The sequence below is a fragment of the Myxocyprinus asiaticus genome, chromosome 2, assembly GCF_019703515.2.
Source record: "Myxocyprinus asiaticus isolate MX2 ecotype Aquarium Trade chromosome 2, UBuf_Myxa_2, whole genome shotgun sequence".
Classification (NCBI taxonomy): domain Eukaryota; kingdom Metazoa; phylum Chordata; class Actinopteri; order Cypriniformes; family Catostomidae; genus Myxocyprinus; species Myxocyprinus asiaticus.
Genome location: NC_059345.1, coordinates 17,031,680 through 17,055,547, shown reverse-complemented (window position 1 = coordinate 17,055,547; position 23,868 = coordinate 17,031,680). Strand labels below are relative to the sequence as shown.

The 23,868-nt window shown below is 36.9% G+C and overlaps 1 protein-coding gene across 1 annotated transcript in view; it reads left to right on the top strand.

The window, feature by feature from the left end:
* Positions 1-23,868, top strand: part of LOC127413389 (elongator complex protein 4-like) — a 91,002-nt gene that overhangs the window by 51,705 nt on the left and 15,429 nt on the right. The window contains exon 9 of the mRNA XM_051650526.1: positions 570-676. Within this exon, the coding sequence (XP_051506486.1) occupies positions 570-676 (107 nt within the window). The remainder of the gene's footprint in view (positions 1-569; positions 677-23,868) is intronic.

The window sequence follows — 23,868 nt, the reverse complement described above, 5'->3', positions numbered from 1 at the left end:
TTGAGAAACAAAACAATACTTATATACTTTTTAACTACAAATGTTCACTTCCGTACATCTCTTTGACGTGCGCTCATGAGAGGGATGACATAAGTTCGTTGGTAAGGTCATGTGTCACGTGGAGGAGGAGTCAGGAATCGTGTCATTTTAATAGCGGTTACTATAATATACTATGTGTATTTTGGCATGGCTGCACTGACCAATCAGCATCCAGGACTAGAACTATCAGTTTTATAAATATTGTTACATAAATTACATTTCCTCAACATAACATTACTAAATATGTATTACCACAGCACAGACTCTCTATTACTAGATCTAAGGAATAAAAGAGTACTTTAAATAGAAATATTTAGTGCATATTCAAGATATTTAGTCTTTTTTTCTTATTGTGTTGCTTACAAATATTAATTGCAAATGATTGTAATGATTGTAATTATTGTGATCAGATTTGTATTTATGTCCAGCACATTTTTACACCCATGCAGTGAAATGGTATTACACCAGACACATTATATTATTGTCAGTTTTCAGTCAAATAAATTTTCCTTCATTTCTTCTGTGTTCAGGTCTCCTGCATGTTCGCCAGGTTCCGCGTCTTAACTGTCTGACGTGTGAGGTACCCGATATGAAAGACTTGGCTTTCAAACTCAAAAGGAAGCAGTTCACAATTGAGGTGAGCACACAGTAAAGACCTCATAATACGCTAAGAAAATCGGAATCAGTCTCCTCTTTTATCTGTTCTGCATTTTCTTTTTAATTATAGTTCTCTCCCATTTTTCCTCTCACTATAACACAAAGTTATAGTAGGCAAAAACTATAATTGTTGGTTATTTATCTCTTACAGTTTCTTTAACTTAAAGTTCTTTTGTTGTTACAATTACAGGCACCAAAACAGGAAGAATAAAACACATTTAGCGCTGAGATTAGTCAATTTAATTGCTAATTGTATTTTCCTCCCCCCGCATCTCTCGAACCACTGAACATATTAGGAGGTCATGACTATGAATTGATGTTAGCGATGTTACATGATTAGCTATGCTTCACTAGTTCCTTTTTTTTTTTTTTTTCTGAGCTATTGACTGCCAATTTGAAAGGTTGAAACTATTGATTCTGCACTGGAGTTGTTACACCTCAGAATAAAATCTCTCAACATTTTAACCCGATATATATATATATATATATATATATTTTTTTTTTTGTTTGTTTTTTTAATTTTTTTTTTGAAACACTTGAATGTCAAGAGTACATTTCTGCAAAATCTAGACAAAGGGTGGCCACTTTGAAGATGCTAAAATATAACACAGTTTATGTTATGGATTTTGTTTAGTCACAACATAATTCCCATTGTTCCATTTATGTTATTCCATAGTTTTGATGACTTTACTATTATTCTAAATGTGAAAAAAATTCTAATAAAGAATAAGTGTTTCAAAACTTTTGACCGGTAGTGAGTGTGTGTGTATATATATATATATATATATATATATATAGACTGGCAGCCAAAAATTTGGAATAATGTACAAATTTTGCTCTTATGGAGAGAAATTGGACTTTTATTCACCAAAGTGGCATTCAGCTAATCACAATGTATAGTCAAGACATTAATAATGTGGAAAAATTACTATTACAATTTGAAAAAAATTTCAGAACTTCTTAAACTACTTCAGAGAGTTCTCATCAAAAATATCCTCCATGTGCAGCAATGACAGCTTTGCAGATCCTTGGCATTCTAGCTGTCAGTTTGTCCAGATCCTCAGGTGACATTTCAAACCACACTTCCTGTAGCACTTGCCATAGATGTGGCTGTCTTGTAAGGCACTTCTCACGCACCTTACATTCTAGCTGATCCCACAAAATGTCAATGGGGTTAAGATCCATAACACTCTTTTCCAATTATCTGTTGTCCAATGTCTGTGTTTCTTTGCCCACTCTAACATTTTCTTTTTGATTTCAAAAGTGGCTTTTTCTTTGCAATTCTTCCCATAAGGCCTGCACCCCTGAGTCTTCTCTCTACTGTTGTACATGAAACTGGTATTGAGTGGGTAGAATTCAATGGAGCTGTCAGCTGAGGACACGTGAGGCATCTATTTCAAACTAGAGACTCTAATGTACTTATCCTTTTGTTCATTTGTATCTGGGCCTTCCACATCTCTTTCTGTCCTCATTAGAGCTAGTTGTCCTTTGTCTTTGAAGACTGTAGTGTACACCTTTGTATGAAATCTTCAGTTTTTTGGCAATTTCAAGCATTGTGTTGCCTTCATTCCTCAAAACAATGATTGACTGACGAGTTTCTAGAGAAAGCTGTTTCTTTTTTGCCATTTTTGACCTAATATTGACCTTAAGACATGCCAGACTATTGCATACTGTGACAACTCAAAAACAAACACAAAGACAATGTTAAGCTTAATTTAATGAACCAAATAGCTTTCAACTGTGTTTGATATAATGGCAAGTGATTTTCTAGTACCAAATTAGCAATTTAGCATGATTACTCCAGGATAAGGTGTTGGAGTGATGGCTGCTGGAAATGGGGCCTGTCTAGATTTGATCAAAATTGACTTTTTTCAAATAGTGATGGTTCTGTTTTTTACATCAGTAATGTCCTGACTATACTTTGTGATAAGTTGAATGCCACCATTATTCCATTTTTTTTGCCGCCAGTATACATATATATTATATATATATATATACTGTATATATATATAAAACACAGGAATTATTATTTAGCAATTATTTCTATATACAGTGGCAAGAAAAAGTACTTGAACTCTTTGGAATTAGCTGGTTTTCTGCATTAATTTTTCAAAATGTGATCTCATTTTCATTAAAGTCACAAGTACAGACAAAGCACAATGTGCTTAAGCTAACAACACAAACAATTATAATCTTTCGTGCCTTTATTTTGAATACATCCCATTAAACATTAACAGTGCTATGGAAAAAGTAAGTGAATCCCTAGGCTAAAGATGACAAAAAAAGCGAATTAGAGTCAGGAGATGGCAAACCTGGCATCCAATTTATGAAACGAGATTGGAGGTGTGGGTTAGAGCTACTTTGACCTATAAAAAGCACTCAAACATTTTGAGTTTGCTATTCACAAGAAGCATCTGTTGACATGGACCATGCCTCGCAACAAAGAGATTTCAGAAGACCTATGATCAAGAATTGTTGCTTTGCATAAAGCTGGAAACGGTTACAAAGGTATCTCGAAGTTCTTAGATATTCATCTGTCCACAGCTAGACACATTTTCTATAAATGGAAATGATTTAGTACTGTGGCTACTCTCACTAGAAGTGGCTGTCCAGCCAAGATGACTCAAAGGGCACACCACAGAATGCTTAATGAAGTAAAAAAGAACCCTAGAGTGACAGCTAAAGACTTGATGGAATCATTGGAACTTACATCTGGGACTTAACATCTCTGTTCATAAGTCTACTATACAGAAAACATTAAACAGCCATGGTGTCCATGGCAGGACACCACAAAGGTATAACCGCTGCTTTCCAACATAAACATTGCTGTGTGCCTGAAGTTTGCGAAAGACCACCTTGACCCTCCACAACGCTACTGGGAAAATGTTTTATGGACTGATGAAACAATGGTTTAATTGTTTGGGAAGAACACACAGTAAGGTGTAAAAATGGCACAGCATACCAACATGATAACATCATCCCAACGGTGAAGTACAGTGGAGGGAGCATCATGATGTGGGGCTCATTTGCTGCTTCAGGGCCTGGACCCTTGCCATCATCTAGGGAAAAATTAATTCCAAAGTTTACCAAGATATCCTACAGGATAATGTCAGGGTGGCTGTGCACCAGCTGAAGCTAAGTAAAAGTTGGGTTATGCAGCAGGACAATTAATTTAAACATCGAAGTAAATCCACTATAGAATGGCTTCAAAAAAAAGAAAATCCACCTTTTGGAGTTGCCCAGTCAGAGCCCAGACCTTAACCCAATAGAGATGCTGTGGAATTACCTCGAGAGCCGTTCACACCAGACATCCTAAGAATATGGCTGAGCTGAAGCAGTTCTGTAAGGAAGAATGGTCCAAAATTCCCTCTGAATGTTGTGCAGGTCTAATCCGCAGCTACCGGAAACGCTTGGTTGAGGTTATTGCTGCCAAAGGAGGACCTGCTAAAGGAGTTATTAAATCCAAGGGTTCACTTACTCTTTTCACAGCAATGTGAACATTTAATGAGATGTAAACAGTATAAATTTCATATGGTAAATTTTTTTTTGAGGTAAAAGTTGTAAGAAGATGTGCAACAGTTTCTGATCTTCAGAAGACCACTTTTATCTCTTTAATTTGATTCACACCATGCACAATTTTGCGATTTCTAGAAAAGTTACTAGCCAAATACTATTTTTACTCGCTACTGACCTTTGGTGAATGTTAATTTTTGACTGGTTGTATGTTTACTAACACAAACTTCAGTACACACAGACACACTCCTCTTCCAGCCAATGAGTGCCTGTCCATCATGTGAAGACAAATAAAAATGCCCAGGCTCTCAGTAGAGCACCATCGTTGGCCCCTAATTAAGTTATCACTGTTGAACCTGTTAATAGTTAATCAGGAAGTCTGTTGTATTAGAAGGACCAGGAGTCTTTGCCTTTTAAATGCTCTTTAAGCCAGAGACCTCTCATCCACTCCTCACCAGATTTATAGGGTCAATAAAAGTCAAGGTGGTTTCCCTCAATGGCTGTTTAATGAGCCAACCACTTAGAGTTTGTGGAGGGGCTGTAGTGTAGGTTTGTGTTGTAGCAGCACCAAATAATTTTTGTGTCTTCTTAGGCAATGTGATGCATCTTAACATATTTTCACCTGATCTTTGTACATATCCATTATAAGGATAGGTAAGTTTTTTTACAGTTTTATAGGTCATAATTACTGGAGATGTGGCCTAGCAGTCAGCACATGTGCTCCTTCTTGTTGAGCTGACACTCATGTTGCTGGCATGGGTTCAAATCCAACATGAGTTTACACTAGTTGTTAAACTAGTACTTTCAATTATATTATTATGTATTTACAGTCCACATTTATGCAGCAATATGACTAGTTGTTAATTTCCTCTATGTTTAACTCTCCTACAAGGGACAATATTGCTAGAACTTGTGACAAAAGAGTTCAGCAGTGACAGTTTACTCCCATAGAGCATTGGCAATGACATATTCAGTCTCGCTACACTTTCAAAATACTTGTTTATTTGTATATTTTTTGCATATTTTGCAATAAAATAATTTTTATACCTTGTTTTATACCTTATTTTAATACCACCTAGCAATAACTTAAATGTACTGTCTACATTGTACTCAAGCAAAGCATGATGCTGTCTACACTGTATGTGTCTGTCGCATCGCACCACAACCACAACTGGTACATCGAATACTGCTCATGATGTTTCTGCTCTTTGTGATACTGATTTGTATCATCTTTTGTTTCTAACCATATGCGTACGCAGTTCTTCTAATAATATTATATCATTATTAATATAATGTTAGCTATATTTTATACCATTATGGATTAAGGAGGTAATTTATCTATTTAACGGTTGCTCAAGTCTAGCCTTGAGCTCACAGCTGATTGGTTCATATTTGCTGCATGTCATTTGTCGCATTCTGTAAAGAATGGCTAGTATAGTTAGAATGTTGTGCCGACATTTCTGATTTTATTCTAAATTTGCAATTCTTCATGGGATGTGTTGTTTATTGTCCCGTAAAAACGTTATTTACACAATCTTGTACTTTTGTCTTTTTTCCAGATTTTTTATTTTGTATTTTTTGCTTTGAATCAGATATATAAATGTTGTGATTCTTCTCAGAGCTGGTTGGTTTGTGTCATGGCTTAGAATTCTTTATTGGAATTTTTATTTTTTTAAATCCCTATGGAGAAAATGAATGGGAAAAATACTTTGGAAATTTAGGCTGCTGAAAAAGTAGACCTGTTTACATAGGGGATTTTCCCCGTATGATCTTAACATCCTGGTTTACACCTACAATGTGCAGATCTACAAACAGACTTTTGATTAACAATATCACTCCAGTACCTTTGTCAAGCACACAAACAAATATGCCATGCAGTGTTTAAATTGGGTGGGGAAAAAATCATATCGATGAGTTGGCCCTGCGGGGTCACAGGTAGCTTGTGAGCTTGTGTCAATTTTCAGTCCTTCATCCATGATGATGTTTTATTTGTTATGCAATTTTGACATCCAGGTTTGAAATAGATAGCTGACGAGCTGCCACTTGTGTGTATGTTTAGGGGTGTCACCACAACAATTTTAACACCTATTTGCTATTAACATTGAGACATCATCATTTTTGCAAACCATGCCACATTCAAACTTTAATTCGCACAAAGAAAGACATGCTCTTCACCTTCCATTTGAGATGAGTCAGTGTGAGTCAGTAGATTGTGTTTGAAGGGTGATTGACAGGCCAAGTATGTGTCAGTCAGGTCGTTAAGAGTGCACATGACAATCAAAGATCAGCCACGTCATGGCAACAAGATATAAATATGGCAGAAATATAAGTGTGCTTACACAGAACTGTATAAGACATGCAAAAACCTCAAACTGAAATATTAGGTGGGTGAATTCCATGAAGAAATGTCTGGGTAGTTCAGCCCAAAACCAAAAGAAAGAAATGAGAAATTTAATATGAAAAGAAAGAAAAAAATTTGGTAACACTTTACAATAAGGTTATATTCATTTCAATAGCTAACATGAATAGCACTTATAATCCTGGTTAAAGATGAATTATGTAGCTTTTTCTGTGTTAAAATACTTTCTCCTATCCCAGCTTAATTTGCAGAGACATCTATTATCAAGCCATTCATAGGTTAATGTTCACAAAAATTTTAACTACTGTGTTTCGGTTGCGCTATGAAAATTGCTGTGTTTGTTTTGAGCCACTGCTTAGTCTCACACCAACATTACTCAACCTGTGCTGTGAGTTGGGGGCAGGACTATCTCTTTGTTTGACCAATGGCAGATAGGAGGCATATTCAGAAAGCTGTTTTGAAAAAACTTTATTATTGCAAATCCGAAGATTAATAAATACTATGTATAACAAATAGTATTTAACAAATAGAACCTTATCCTAAAATGATACCAAGATTGTTTTGCATCATTATATTGTTTTTATAACATTAAAGTATATTTCCACCCCAAATTCTTATTATGTGAAAAAATCACATTCTCGATAATGCAACACAAAAGCTTTTGCGATAAACCTCCAGTCTGCAACTGTGCATACTTCAAGTAAAATTAGGCATCAAAACATTGTTATATACTGTAGAAAAGATTAATAACTGTTTAGTACTTTTGAAACCTGCAGTAGAAAGAGTATAAAATACGCCATGATATAATCTTCTACCAATATCACCCTAATCAAAACCAATGACCACAATATAATGAAATGCTAATATTGACTGATACCGATTTTGTCACAGATAAATTGTGCATCCTTAATTGTTTTACTTTAAGTTCTATACATTTGATAATTGAATATGATTGGTTTTTAGAATGATAATCAGAAAAGCTGATTTACTATAAATCTGTCCTATTTGAATATTGTAGAAGTGAAATCAAATGGATCTTAATGTTATTCATGAGCACTCTTGCTGTTGAAGTAGTTGCTTTGCTGCAATGGAATTAATCAGGCTGAATCTAGATGCTGTCACTCTGCTAACTAGAAGAGCATTTGTCTGCTTGTCTTTTGACTGACTGGTAAAGTTCAGTTGGCGGTTGATGAGCAGTCAATTGCCCAGAATGCCCTGCGGCCAGAATTAACCTCTGTCCCTGTTCCGGCAGGTATAGAGAGAGAGGGGTTATGAGGAAAACCGTCATTAGCAAACCCTCACACATACGCATACATGTCAGTTGATCGCTCAACAACATGAGGATTGAGATAGGAATGTAAGAGGTATGTGATTAAACTGTACTTACCCTGAGTGACCCCTGACCCAAACATGAGCTAAACTCACCTTGGGGGTGTTGGGGGTTGTGAAGGTGAGGTCGGATGATCTTCAACCTAGGATTTCGGTAAATTAGTTGTGGGCTTTCAGAGGTGCAATCTTAAAAACTCAGCACAGCACCATCAGCTGTGAGTTTTTTACCTGCATTGTTTTACTTGGACTAGTGGAACTGTCAGGTGTTCATTGTTTTTTTTAATGCCAATGAAGTACAGGTTTTGGGCATATTTAAGACTTGTGTGGGCAGATTCAAGATGCAAATGTCAGAACATTCGTTTTGTAATTCTCCTAATCACACGAGCATTCCATTAGTAATTGTTTTTGTTTTTTTGTCCTATCTTAGTTATGAAGGTTCTGCTCCTGGGGCAAGATCTTGATTGATTGATTATGTCTGGGCCAGGTTGCTGTCAGTGGTTGGTTTGTTGGTTTTCAGGCCAGGGCCCTGCTGCTGTGAGCCCAACTCTTAACCTGCAGTTACTGAGGACGTGAAGTGCTTGGAGGTTTATTTTTAGTGGTCGACCAATATGTTGTTTTTTTTTAGTGTCTGATACCTATATCTAGAGAACCTGTTGGCCAGTAGCCAGTATTATACTGATATATACAGGGTGTGCATAATTATTAGGCAAATCAGTATTCTTATATTATTTACAAGCCTATTTTTCCAAACCATATCAACTTGAATAGTAACTAAGTAGAATTATTTTTAAGTGCTATTTAATCCTTGATGAGGGAGGGTGTGGCTTAAAGCGACTAACACCCTGTATTCAGATGTGCATAATTAATAGACTCTTTTCTTACTACTGGTAAAATTGGCCAAAAAAAAAATAATAGATCTAAGTGACAGACAAGTCCAAAATTATGAGAAGCCTATCAGAAGGATGCAACACTTTTGAAGTTCCCATCCTATTGAGGTGTGACCACAAGACAATAAAAGGCTGTTAATAATAGCCAGGGAAGCCGCAAAAATGTGTTGAGAATAAAAAGCGCAAATTAACTACAAAAGATATAAATGTGAACTCTAAAAACTACTGCCAGTTTATAGAAGACACTTTCTTCAAACATTGGTGAAAGAAAAATTCAACAGTATTCAAGACACATGATCTTCATGCAGGGTACGGCTCCTTCACATTGGTCTAAGTACTCAACTGCTTTGCTTGCCAGAAAAGGTTTAAAAGATGACTGAATAATGACTGGCCCCATTCTTCACCTGAAAAGAACCCAAATGAGAACTTGTGGGCCCTTCTAAAATGCGAGACTTACAGTTAGGTAAAACAAACATTTTTAAATGACATCTGGGAGGTGGTGGTGGCTGCTTGAGCTAAAATTGGTTGAAAAAAAAACATCACAAAACTGACTTAATGGATGGGAGGTTCATGAATGTTAAAAATGAAATTTTCAAAGAGACTTCCCTGAGAAACACAACTCTCACTTTTTATTGTTAAATATTCCATTTTGGTACAAAATAAGATTTTAGGAATCACTGACAATTACTTTTTATAATCTAAAAGTATCTGTTTAACAGTAAAATTAGTAATGAAAATACTAACTGCTTAATAATTCTGCATGCTATGTACATAAAACCACCGTCACACTAGGCTTTAAGCATTTTTATTACTTATTATTAGCGCAGACAGGTTAAGATGTCATGCTTGAAGACTTCTGGTTTTAATAAAGCGAAAAAACACTCCTATTAATCGTCCCTGTGGGCATAACTGTCTCAAAATGGCCAAATATCATTTGATTAATCAGCCTGGCTGATATTTTTATTAGTTATTTTACAAAACAGTGTGATGATGCCTAATGTGACTCATTAGCGTAATCATGATCATGTTTAAACACTTCTTAGCTTGAATTCTGATGGCGATTGGTTTACCCAACCTAGTCTCATAGATTGCAAGTTACTATAACACAATTTTTTGAAGTTTCCATATTTTGCTGCATTTTTCTGGTGAAATTAACACTAGAGGCACCACAACAACTGTGCTTTTTATTAACTTTCACACAAATAATGGGTACTATGGCTGTTTATGACTTTATAAACACTTATTTTGTATTTTATTACTCATATAAAAACACTTTTACTCAAAGGCATCATTTGAAAAACTATACATTTTAACGCTTGTAATACAGACCCATCTATGTTTACACACTTATTCCAGTGTGATTAACTTCTGCGGTAGCTCACCTGATAGTGTTGGACTTTGGACTCGGTGACCCAGCCTCGAGCCCAGCCAAGGACGCACGAAACAAAAGTAAAAGTAAAGCGAAAGTGCCATAGAAGCGACACTAAATGACGTGGTTACTTCAGTAATTGTGCACTATCAGATAGATTTAGGTGTTGGTTTAGGGTAAGGATGGCTGTTTTATTCACCTCTCATTTATCTTTTAAGACACTATTAGTTAGGTTTAGGTTAAAGTTTTAGGTTAGGGAGGTATGTTTTACTCATTAAAACATCCATCTAATATCCACCTTATAAACCTTGTCTGATTACAACATCATTTCATTTGCTTTTGGCACCCCCTCTGGACATTTCACTGGGAAACTGTAGCCAAACGTGTAATGAAGCACATAATTTTGGTTTTCAAAAATGTTGCCATTGTTACGTAAATTTCATGAGATCAGGCTGGGTTTACCGTATTCTAAACTTACACTCCACAAATCTCCTACTGAATAGGGAATGGAATTGCTGTTGGAATGATGAAATTGTTAATTATGACTGAATCACAATGAATGGAACTAAATGTAAATAATTCATCCATGGTTTTTCTGCATGCGTTTGACAATCATTGTGTATAGCTAGTAGATTTTTGTGCCTGAAGTTTGTGGCCCTGTACATGCCATGTGATTGGTCCCCAAAGACTCCATCCCGAGTGCAACACTCAGCCTATACATCAGATCAGTATCTATAATTCATCTGGCTATGTCTACAGAGGCCCACACACTAAGTGCCAAATCAAGCCCCTGATGTTAGCCCAGACACTCATGGCTCTACATGTCCAATGTATAATCTAATATTAACGCTCTTCTGCAACACAAACATCTTGTTGAAGATAAGCCAAGCTCACTTGAATTTCTCGACTAGCTTATGGGCAAAAGCTGCAACTCTACGTCATAGCGTCTGTCTGTGTCAGAGAGAGACAATCAAAGTGTCATGCTATTCTTATAATGTCAAAGGTTAAAGGTAACAGAAAGTTGAGAATAGTTTGTGCTTTTCCTTTGTGCATCTTTTGCTACTCTGTAAAGCTTCAGGCATGTTAACATGATGCTAGCCAATGCCTTTAATGAAGGTATGCAAATCCTAGTGTATTTTATTAGAATATGGCTTTGTTTGGAAAGGGAAACTTACATACTGCTTACTGCATGATGTGCAGTATATGCTTTATGCTGTGTACCATTTTTTTCAAGAAATGTTAAATGATAGGATGTTAAAAATTCTGGATGATATTCCTTTCATGCATATCATAAATGCTGCATACTTTTTTCTTTCAGAAATAGTCAGTATGCAATTCAGAACACACCAAATGGGGGTTAAAGAGGTTCTTGAGCACAGAAAAGTTAAATTGTTTTTTTTTTTTTTTACTTATGCTATTTTAGACTATGGCTTGCTATATACTAGTTTAGTTGTCTGGATCCCTGCTTATTAAATATTTGAACAAAAACAGCCAAACTTGCAATAACTAAATCAGAATAAAGTGATGGGGGAAAACACCCTCTTTAAAATGCATTGCTTCACTTGTGATAGTCTAGAGGCAACACAGTTTGAGCAAAACTTGCCATCCTCAGCCCCACCTGGTCCACTGTTGGCCAGTTCAAAGGTGGAATTTTGATCCGGAGCAGTAGATGACCATGTAGAAGTGCTTGGTAAGGACTTCTCTGATGGTTCTGGCATGGCTGCTAAAAATAACTTTCCCACACTCAAAATATTTCAAGGGCTTTTGAGCAACTTCTCAGCTAGTTTCCAAACTCTGTGCACTAGTAAAAGTAAAAATGGGTAAAAATAGCTTTTATGCAAAGAGGTTTTGCAGATGAGTAACATCATGTTAATGAAATTTGTGGTAGGCAGTGTTGGGTGTAATCCAATTACAAAGTAATTAGTTACTGTACTATAATTACGTTTTAGTAAAAAAAAAAAAGAAGTAGTGTAATGCATTACTTTTTAAATTCTTGTAATCAGATTACTGTTACCGACTTTAAATTTAATTACTTTTAAGTACATTACAGGGTTATCCTTATTTCTAATATATTATTTATGTAGTATACATGAATTATGGCCCCATAATGAGTCATTGTGAAGGAGAAATGTGAGGTGCTGTGTGTATGACTTGTAACAATGAACAAGAAAGAAATATAGACATTATTTTGAATTTGGTGAGTAGAGAAGTGTTTTAGAAAGTAACTTAAAAGTAAAGTAAATAGTTATGTGATTCCTTTTCAATTAAGTAATTAGTAAAGTAATCAGATTACAATTTAAGAGAAATAATTAGTAAATCGTAGTCGATTACTATTTTTTAAGTAACTTACCCAACACTGGTGGTAGGTTAGTAATGGTAAACCTTGGGAGTATATGTACACATCCAATTCATTTGTTTTCTGTGAGTATTTACTTGACAGTTGGTGTTGACACCAGTCATAATGCAGTGCTTTTACAAGTTAAAAGTAGTAAGTAGACTTATTGTGTTACTTTGACCTCTCTCCTTTTTGAATATGGATAGAAAGAGTGCTTTGAAAGGTTACGTAAATCAAAACGCAGCCTTTAAACAGTCACCATCATTGAGGAACTTGCCATAAAACCTTTATAAATTTTATGACCATCTTTTACCCCGACACCTACTGCTGACTGGCTTTTCAATGGAACTCAAACAGATGACCGAGGTCACTGGAAATGCATATTAATGAGGACTGAATGCACTTTAATGTAGCTTAATAGATTATTCATGAATTTAAATGGGAGGGTCCGAGATCCATTTTAAAGAATGTTTTTGCGACCAAAGCCAGCCCAGTGTTTGACAAGGTTTTGTGACCCCAGCTTTGTGAACTATGAGCCTAGCTCGAATATTTCAGCTTTAGACAAACTTTCCCATCGTAGCTAATGAGGAGGAGTAATGCTGAGTGACAGGGGTATTGGGACGAGGGGCGGAGATACACTTTGTCAGAGCCAATCACGTTGCTTAAATGTCACATTAAATTTAAGCTCTGTTTAACTTTTAAGACATCACTAAGACATTTTGACTATAATTTAAATGACTAGAACTATTTGATCCAATTATTTGCTCATTTAGAATGATGAAGCATTAGCAGAACTTTGATTTGAGTTTCTCTTCTTGCTTGTATTATTTAAAAAATTGTGTAGCAATTAATTGTCCTGCCCCAGTCACCCTGCATACCTCTACATATGTTGACAGCTATTCACATGTGCATTTTTGCATTTGTTGTTATTGAAGTGTGTTCCCTTTGACAATTACTATTGATATATAAGGTGTTTGCGTGCTAAAGTTTCCCATGAGGCAACTGCCATGTGGCAATTCAGAAGGGTAGGAGAAAAAGTTTTATATTTACGCCCTGAAAGTCTCCACCCACTTCCCCCTAGCCTCTCTTGCTTCCTTGTATCGCCCCAGTGATGATGGTAATGGCCAGTGACAGCTCACCTATCCCTGGCATGCCTCCAGTTTGCAGTGATGCCCCATCCCCCCTTCACACACAGACACTGCTGTAATCTCACACATGTTCTGTAAAACCTGGAAAACCACGAGTGATCGTTTCTAAAACCAAACACTTCCAAATTATGTGCATACACATTTGTTCATGTTTATACCCGAGTATTTTCATGATTAATTCTTTATAACTGCATTATAACTAGAGATTAAGATTACTTCGTACAGGTAGTGGTGTGTATTCATGACATACATGATTATGATGAACATATACAATTTTCTAAAGAATAGTATATTCAATGTTTTATTCATTAAGTCAAGGGCCACTATAAGAGTTTTTATGTTGCAAACATACTCCAAAGGGAAACATAGAACAAATGAACAGCTAATATTGTAATTAGAATTTACCTCAATCTCAGTGAGTTTGGTTAGTGCTAGTGCATTAACATGCCAAATGTGATTGCATAACAATAACAGGCACTGAAAATGCTTACTTGACACACAACTCATCCTATACAGTTAAAAAGCAGACAAATCCTATCATTATTATATTTCTATTTTTAAAAAGGGTAACATTAGGATTGCACTTGTTTTACACTTATGCAGTCCCAACCACAAGTATAAAACTTAGCAGACCAATTTTAAAAATGTACTCAAAAATAGATTTTTTTTAATAAACAGGACATACAATATAGATTTTTAGATTTAAGTAAAAAAATGTATCCATTGAAAGACCCATATTGATTGACCAGTAATTTGAATACTAGGAAGACTTTTTCTCCTCAGTGTCTATGTTGGTTACAACGCCGCATTACTGTAGATATAAAGTAGCATTTAGAACATATCTGTGATTATCATATCTTCAATCCACAGTATGTCCTTTCTATCTTTTCAAAGAATGTACATGGAAGTTCCATAGCTGTGTGTGTGTGTGTGTGTGTGTGTGTGTGTGTGTTGTGTGTGTGTGTGTGTGTGTAAAATGGAGGGTTGCGTGCTGGGCCAGTGTGAAACCGAGCTCAAGAGTGCATGAGTCTGTGTGAATAAGAGAGCAGGGGCATTACAGAATCAGCATTAGAGACTCTTATGCTTTCTCTCTACTCCCAAATTTTCTCTGCCCCTCAACACAGGCTCAGTACAATCAGTGTTCTCTGAGGTCTTTTCCTTAAAAGGAATCACAAAACATACTTATCTCCATAACAAAAGTTTACCAATTTTATTTAACATTTAAGCTGCTGATTTTGGTATGAGAATATCCTCTTGGAAACTATCAGGGTTTTCTGCATATTTACTATATAACTACTTTCAGCTGGCATTTTTATTTCTATTATTTTGATTAAGGTGCTGGTAATGGCCATCAGTGAAGCAAGACTAACTTGGATATCGTTGACATTTATGTTTTAATGTGGGTATTTCTGAGGCTTAGGAAAGGCAATAGAGTGGTATCACATGGACACACTTCATTAACGCTAGGTACTTTGTGCAGCTTAGGGTTCGCTGTAATATTGTGCCGTGTTTCCTTTTGATTTACTCTGTGATCACTATGTGATTTACTCACAATGTGATCTCTGTACAGGCAGTCTTATCTAAGGTGCTTAAATGAGAAATTAATGTGGATGGTTTGAGCTTTAACACAGAGGCAAGAGAACATTTTCACAATTAACCAGTTAGCTCTCCACATGCATATGTAGGTTTTTCACTTTCTGCTCTTTAATGCCAAGGTTGATTATCACAGTTTTAGTGTCTTGTTTATTTTTTTGTGGAGTTGCAGTTCAGTAGCTTATCTATGGGATGCCTGATTTTTTAAGAGTCCTGGGTGGAGACTCTGTATTGATTTAGAAATGGTTTATATTGTGTGTTCATCTTGGTCCAAGTGGCTTATTGTGAATTAAAGGGATAGTTTACCCAAAAAATGGAAATTATCTCATCATTTACTCACCCTCATGCCATCCCAGATGTGTAGAATTTCTTTCTTCTGAACACAAACGAAGATTTTTTGAAGAATATCTCAGCTGTGTAGGTCCATACAATGCAAGTGTATTGAAGGTCCAAAAAGCACATGAAGACAGCATAAAAGTAATCCATACGACACCAGTGGTTAAATCCATAGCTTCAGAAGCGATATGATGAAGTGGGTGAGAAATAGATAAACATTGTCATACACATCTGGGATGGCAAGAGGGTGAGAAAATGATGAGGGTGGAAATCATTTTGGGTGAACTATTCCTTTGTGTTTCACCAAAAAGTACAGTATTTAGATGTTCAGAAAGTAAAGTCACACTTAAAAAAATATGGAAACTGGCAGCGAAGTTTCCGGGTGAGGTGGTACAGCGGCCCTGACACTATTACCGCCATGGTAAATAATATGCTCCATAAATGCTAATGGAGCAGTGTGCACAAATACCTGATTAAGATGTAAATTTCCCTGTAATTGGAGTGTAAATTCTTGCATTTATATAAAGACGTTAACTGTCATGTTGCCATATTATTTCCCTTTTTTCCACCCTTTTGCGATGTTTTAAATAATTGTTTTTTGTTTTTTTGTTTTTTTTGGTGAACATCTATTCCAGCTTTTTATTCTAGTATTTCCAGATCATTTTGTGTACCTTTTGCCTGGTTTTATATTTTTAGGTTAACCATGTCTGATACGGTTGCTCCTGTGGGAAAATGTCGCATGAAAATTGCATTCATTTGTTTGATTGTGCATCCATTACTTCTGCTGAATATTCCTCAATGCAAATAAGCCCAGACCCACTGAAGAGCAACATGTATCTGAGATAATTAATTTTCCTTTGAAAGCCAACTGAAAAGCGAGGGAGTGTACACAGAAACCCTGCCTGGAACAAGCAAAAAATAGTGTTCATTTAGGGTTTTTTTGGCGGTGGACAAATTTATCATTTTTGCCCTAAACAATATGGCCACCTAGGGATATCTGCTTTATTCCTTCGAGTGATTTTGGCCCTGGTAGACTGGTAATCAATTAAGCATGCTAACTGGCTTTAGCATGCAAATTTTCCCAAGGTCAGACTGGCTAGACTTATGCTATAGACAAGTTTTTGCATGTATTTATGCCTTTCTTGATAGGATGGGATTTTGTTATTGATGACAGCATCATCCATGTAAAGGGTCACAACAATAAATTAATTTACCTAAACATATTTTTTAAAATTACATTTATTTAAGCTGTTTGTACTTGCCTTGTGTCTACAGAATATAAAACAGCCTTGAAGTTAGTCAGTTCCATTAAGATGAGTGATACTGTAGCAGTCTTAATACATAATGTATTTTAAAGGAATAGTTTACAGAAGAATTACAATTCTGTGATTATTTACCCTCACATAGTTCCAAACCCATATGACTTTCTTTTTTCATTGCAATACAAAAGGGAGACGTTTAGTAGAATATTCACACTGCACACCATATCATGCAATGAAAGCGTACAGTTAGCATGAACTGTCACACTCTAAAAAGTAAAAAAAAAAAAAAGATAAAGCACCAAAAAATAGTCCATACAACTCGTGTACTATAGCCCATGTCTTCTGAAGCCATATTATTTCAGCTTTTTGTGTGGAACAGAGCGACATCGTTATTCACCGAAAATCAGTTATTCTGATGTAGCTGTTAAACCTAATTAATTTCCGCATATTCAAACTTTCTGTAGCAATCGTTCACGTGACCCATAAGAATTAGTGCTGTCAGTCAATTACAAATTTTAATCGTGATTAATCACATAATTTTTCATAGTTAATGTTGATTAATCACAGATTTTGAAATTGCTAAAATTTTACACAACATATACTTTCTTAGGAAAGAAAACAAAACATATTTATCAATTAACAGTTTATTAACATTTTCCAAACAAGCCTTCCACAGTATAAAGATAAAAATGAACCAAAATGGAACCAATTCATGTAACATTAATTGTTTTGCAAAGTCTAAGTGGGAGGTTGACAAATTGAAAGAAATAGTCCTCACATAGGTTGCATATTCATTGCAATGTCCATTAAATCCCTCCATAATATAAATCAACTTTGCTACAGCAGTTGTTCAGCCGCATTTACGATTCGTGTCAGGTCGTAAATGCCATCATTAAGCAGCACTTTGAAATCCACATGAAAAGTGCTTGCAAACAGCGTCTCATTCTGCATTTCCGAGATAGTTGACTTAACGTGCTTCTGTGGTAATTATATTGCACCTTACAGAGGCTGCATAGTACTTGATTTCTGTCACAAGTCCCATCTGGGCTTGTTTTGTACAGCAAATAGAGTAAGAGGTCCTTTCACCATCATTTGATCACTGACACGGCTGTTGTATATGTGTTTGTGATGTGTGAGCCAGTGTAATGACTCCAGGCGGACACATTGCAGAGGTTCTGCCCTACTCCAACCAGTGTTTATGCTGGTTTATTCTTAATTATCGGTAAAAGTGTTAATCGCGATTAAGAAAAATTAACGTGTTAAACTTTTTAAAGCATTACCATGCTATCTTTGACAGCTGTAATAAGAACCAGTGGTGAACAACAAAAAAAATACAAAATGACAAATGATTATGAACTCTCCCATGTTGCCCCATCAGTTCTGATCCACCTGTTTTTTTTTAGTTGTTTTTTTTTAGAGAAAGTTTGGTGTGTTAGACCCTGGTTATTTTCTGTACAATATGCATGTATATATGTCACATTACTCTCTAATATTTCCCTTTTATATAATAAAATGTGCCCACGCATGCAGTGACACTAATAGTAATGTCACTAATTGATTTTTACTGTATGTACTTATATTGAGAAAGCTGAAAGGCAAAGCTGTCCCAAGCAGCGAGTAAAGAAACCACACTTCATAGCTGTCCTTCTTGACTTAGGTGCCCTACTCGTTTTTCTCAGGAACCCAGTTTCATTTCGCTTCCCTAGACGGAGGCCCGACAATAAGCTGGTAAAAATATGTGTGTCCCTCCCTCCTCCGTGGGAACGACTGATTGAATGGCATGACAAATACTAGCTGTATGCCCAGAGCCAAGGTGGTGCTTGTGTATAGTTGTGTAGGTGTGAATGGCAGAATGCTGACAATGCACTGGATGCATGTTAACCCCCATCCCTAATGTAATACCTAAGATGGTTTTGAATGAGTTTTTCAAACATACAGGAATTTTGATGAGCCTGTTCCATTTTTGGTGTCAGTTCACATCTGTCAGCGTCACTCAACTGCACAGGATGCGTTTCATCTGCGTTTCTCGTCAAAATCATTAGCTTGGCCACGAGCGAGCTCACGCCTCCTGCTTTGTGAATGGCCGTGTTCATTCATGCTCCCATGAGTGTGATTGGTCTCTCGCTGAGCAGGACTTCAAAACTGGTGATGTGGGAACAGCCTTTTGGCAGGTGCACTGACTGCTCATGTGATCTGGTCTTATGATGATTATGATCCATTTAGATCACAGATAGATAAATGCCCCTCTGTTCCACTTCTATGAGAGAGGCTATATATCTGTCTAGCATCCTGTCTGTCTGTTTGTCTGTCTATCTGTCAATCTGTCTATCTGTCTCTCTGTTTTTGTCAGAGATCAGGGTAAATATAGAGAGATGCTAATATTTTGAGAAGTATAAAATATAATATAATATAATATAATATAAGAGCAGTTATCTAGACCTAAATCATGTAGATAATCAACTATTGTAAGTTTCTGTCCTCCATAAAGCATGCTTGAAATGCAGAATTGCCCTTAGTGCAATTAAAAATTACCCTTAATAATGTCAAGTTCTCACAATATTTTCCAGTGCAATCTGTAGCTCTCCTCCAGTGTCATGTTCTACTCTCTCTGCAGACTGTTTCCATTGGTCCTCTCTTCTGTTAAATACGCAGATCCCTCAGGTCTTGTGTTGTTTCTCATCTGGTCATTATTTGCCAACACTCACATATGCATACGAATCGTGTCTGATACGTTCTCCTTTCATTCTCATTTCGGGCTATATGTCATTGTTGTTGCCAGTAGGCTGTCTGTATTTATTTAGGGGTAATTGGAGGGAGAATCTTGAGGGTAATGAAGTGTATCCACTCGTGGCTGCTCCCCTCCGCGGAGGACTCAGCAGCACAGCAAGCCAGCGCTATATCGCCAAAATGCTTATTTTATACCCAGGTGGACAAACACAATTACAGGCCTCGTCCTCATTGTGGTGGCCCAGGGTTTGAAGCAATCGTTTGTGTGTGTGTGTGTGTGTGTGTGTACCAGATTGGCTGTTCAGCCAAGCTCGAGGAGGACCTTTCAGTGTCTCGAAAGCCTTTGCACTCCTGCTGTTCTCTTGCCTGGCCCTCTGGAGCGGCCGTATGATTTCACTAACACCTCCGGTATTTAACTCTGTCGTGAAGAAGCGAGCCGGACGCTGTTCATGATTTACATGTCATTTGCTGCCCCATATTGTGTGAAATTCAATTGCACACCACAAACTGTAGCCAAGCACCCGTATACTCTCCCTCTCTCTCTCTCTCTCGCTCTCTCTCTCTCTCTCTCTCTGCGCTTCTATCTCTGTCACTCTCTCTCTCTTTCTCTTTTTTTTTTGTCTCCTAAAAGAGTCCACCTCTTTTGACTTGGGCCAGTTAGCAACCACCTAGCAATACCCAACCTCCCACAAACCACAATGCCCTGCAACCACCCACACCACCCCTAGCATAGTGGCAGCAATTCTTGCATTCAGTAAATGTAAAAATGTAGAAGTGTGTATCTAATTGGTGTGTTTTCGTAGTATCTCACTCAACTTTTTAGCAAGCGCTCTATTAGCACTCTAAAGAGCTGCTTTAGTTGCATAAGTGTTGTCATCCCTAAGACTGAAGTGAAGGAAGTGCCATTAGTCTGGTCACAAACAACTCAAGAGCCACTTAAGAGACTCTTGACTACTGGGAATACACCTCTGCTGCTTTGACAATTAGAAAGCTCAGGCGTCAGACTTGAGGAACTTTTTTAGACTTGAAGAACTTTAAACTGATAGTTTACACAAAAATATAAAATGTCTCTGTATGGATATCCTGAATACTATATATCTTGTATGTCCTATGTGTACATTTTCTTTCTTTCATTCTTTCTATCTTTCTATCTTTCTTTCTCAGTATGCAATCTTTGCCTCTCTCTTTTGTTTACAGAGAGGATCTACAAGCAAAATAAAGCACATTTTGGCCTAACGTCATCATTCTAGTCAACTCAGTGTTGATGGTTAAGGTCAGGCTTGTGACTGGCAAAGTGCAGATTATGGTTCAGTGGGAGAGGGTTACTAATGGCAACACCTTTTCAGGGCTGCAGTATGAAGTCCTCAGTATGCCTCTCTTTGTCCCCACAAGTGCTGTCCTTTTGGCTAAAGGGACTCTTTCTTGTAAAGAGTTACAACCTGTGATGGATTACACCCCCAATTCATTAACACTCTGTGAAGCACTTGAACACACACTTAGACTCTCTTTCTCTCTCTCTCTCTCTCTCTCTCTCTCTCTCTCTCTCTCTCTCTCTCTCTCTCTCCGAGTTCCTCTCGTCTTTCCATACACACAGTTCTTCTTTTGTCACAATTTGATCTGCAGCCTCTCCCTGTCAGCCTTGCAAAAGCCAAGCCGTCCATACAAACCCTGTCTTTATCTGCCGTTATCATAAAATAATCTGTTTTTCCCCTTGTCTTCCTCTGCCCACCTTCTCTCTTTCCTTCTCTCACTGGTGTTGCTCCTCCCACATCTTCTTGATAGCTGAAAATACCTGCTGGCTCATTAGCTCCTTCCTCATGGTGCTGCACATGCATAAAGAGCAGCGATGGCTAACAGCAGAAGCCTTTAGCTCACTGTCACACACACAAATGCACACACTCTCATGCACGCTTTCCCTAAGCTTGGGGGATGCTCTTATTTGGCTGAGTGACTGAGTTCCACACCTCCGTTTGTAGTCACATTAGACAGAGTTTAGTTTTGTAGTTAAGGGTTTTATCACCTAGTCGACATGTCAACATTGGAACTTTTCCATTTTTGAGCCAAACAGTTCTGTTGCGAAACCTCACAGTTTCGTACTGATCTGGGCTCATTTGCATTGTTTAGTTTCTTTTTCCATTGTGGTGCCACAAAATCAGGACAGACTTACTGGGAAAGTGACCAATCGAGTGCATCAGTGATGCATTTCCACCTGAAAGGTTCTATGACTTGAGTATGGTTAGCTATCCATGCCAAGAAATTAGAGCTGGGAATGGTTTGTAAATGCTACTGGAGCCGTTACAGCGCTTGGATACGTTTTGCCCGGTGATAAAGTGAAACTGGGGCATTTTACATTAAAACAGCATGTTACAAGTGAACTGTGTTTCTGCTATGGATATCTGATGTTCTGTGTCCATTTAGATTTGTCCAAAATTCTTGTAATCTGCCTTGAAACCAATCAAATGTCACCCTAAGGCAAAGATATGAATGGTTTTTGCACAGTTTATGACAATACATGCAACATTAATCTGGCAATGGAGATAATTGTGTTTTCTCCCCCTCATCATCTAAGCACGTGAACATTCTCCACACACACAGACACTCCTTCAGTTTCAGGCAGAAATGCAAAGACCAGCGGTGTTGCATGGCGAGTCATTTACATAAAGTAAAAAGTGACCCACAGACTACTTTTTTGAATGACAAGTAAAAACCATGCAAGCTCTAATTCTATTAGACATAGGGGAAAAAATGTGGCATCTCCTGTCTCTCACACATGCTAGCACACAGCACACATGTACCCTGGAGTGTTAGCCAGAGGACCGCACCACTCAACCGATGTGGTCAGGCCCGTAGAGGAAATGGCACAGTAACCCATGGCCGACCTCTCTGCCGCTGCACATAATGTGTTTAAACTGTGTGTGAACCCCAATTCTGATTTTGGGGGAGGTGGGTGGGGAGGGAACAGGGATTGAGTTTTTGTTGGGGAGAACAGGGTGAAAGGAATAATTTCTCTTCCTAATCTGCATTCTCTGTAATGCCTTTTGGGTTGATGTATGCTCCAGAGAGGAAACCATAAAATTTACTGTTCAGAAATAATTTTAAAGTCTGGAAATCATAGTAAATTTTGGAATTTGTGGAGTGCTGAAGGATGTAGAGATTTATAGCAGTGTTGGTGGAATCATATTGGGCAGTTTTATCACTGAGAGTACCTAGCAGCCTCTTATCTTGACTTACTTTGATCTTTTTAGTCAGGTCCCAAAATTTCTAATACAAGTAATACAGGGTCCTTCAAGAAATGTTACTATTTGCAACAAGGTAGCTTAAGGTGACTGCCTTTTTTTTTTTGTTTGTTTGTTTTTTTTGGGCTGTCTGTCACAATCACTGATTCAGAAACCAAAATTAAGCATTGTAATAGATTGGACAAGTTATTGCAGAGGAAAAAGATTAGATCAGATCATAGAAGGGCAATAGTATGTCAGTTCTTCATTGTAAGAAGCAGCTCACTGGTCACTACCAAGGCCACAAGAGCCTGCCCTACCCACTGAAGGATGTACAAAAAATGTCCGTAATTTTAACGGTAAAACACTGTAAAAATGGTACTGTAAAAAAACGTAAATTGGTTGAGTAGTTACCGTAAAATATATGTTAATTTTTTTTATATATATTTAAAAAGACTACTGTGGTTTTATGGTAAAATGTTGTAAAAATTTGTAAAAAGTATGATTTTCCCATATAATTAACAGTAAAAATTTATATCATGTTTAACAAGAGAGTACATGTACTTTTTATGGTAAATTATTGTTAAAATTACGGTAAAAAACAGTAATTGGGTGTTCCCTGAATTCCCTGCATGACCCATTACATTTCATTATATTTTATGGGAATAGTTATGTTTCTTCTTAATTTTAATATCAGTTATGTACTTTGGGGTGTTCTGTGTTATATCTGATGTAGTTTAGTTAATGTTTATTGCATAATTTCACATGTGTTACCCTGATGGTGTTTAGTGTTTGTGTGAGTGACTGCCATACATGTTTATTGGTCATTGCTCCTGGAAGAGCCACTAATGATGAACTTCATGTCATCATGTGCCCTTCTGTAATTACTGCAGTGATTAACAATACATTATAAAGTGAAAAGCAGATTTTTACAGTTTCAGAAGTTTAATATATTAAGTTCATCATTTAATAATATAAACAATGGTACTGCACCGTAAAATATACCGTAAATACAACCGTTTTAAACTGTAAATTTTGCAGGTTGTTTTGTAAAATTGTTCATTTTTACTGTATTTTTTACATAATTATTCTGGCAACC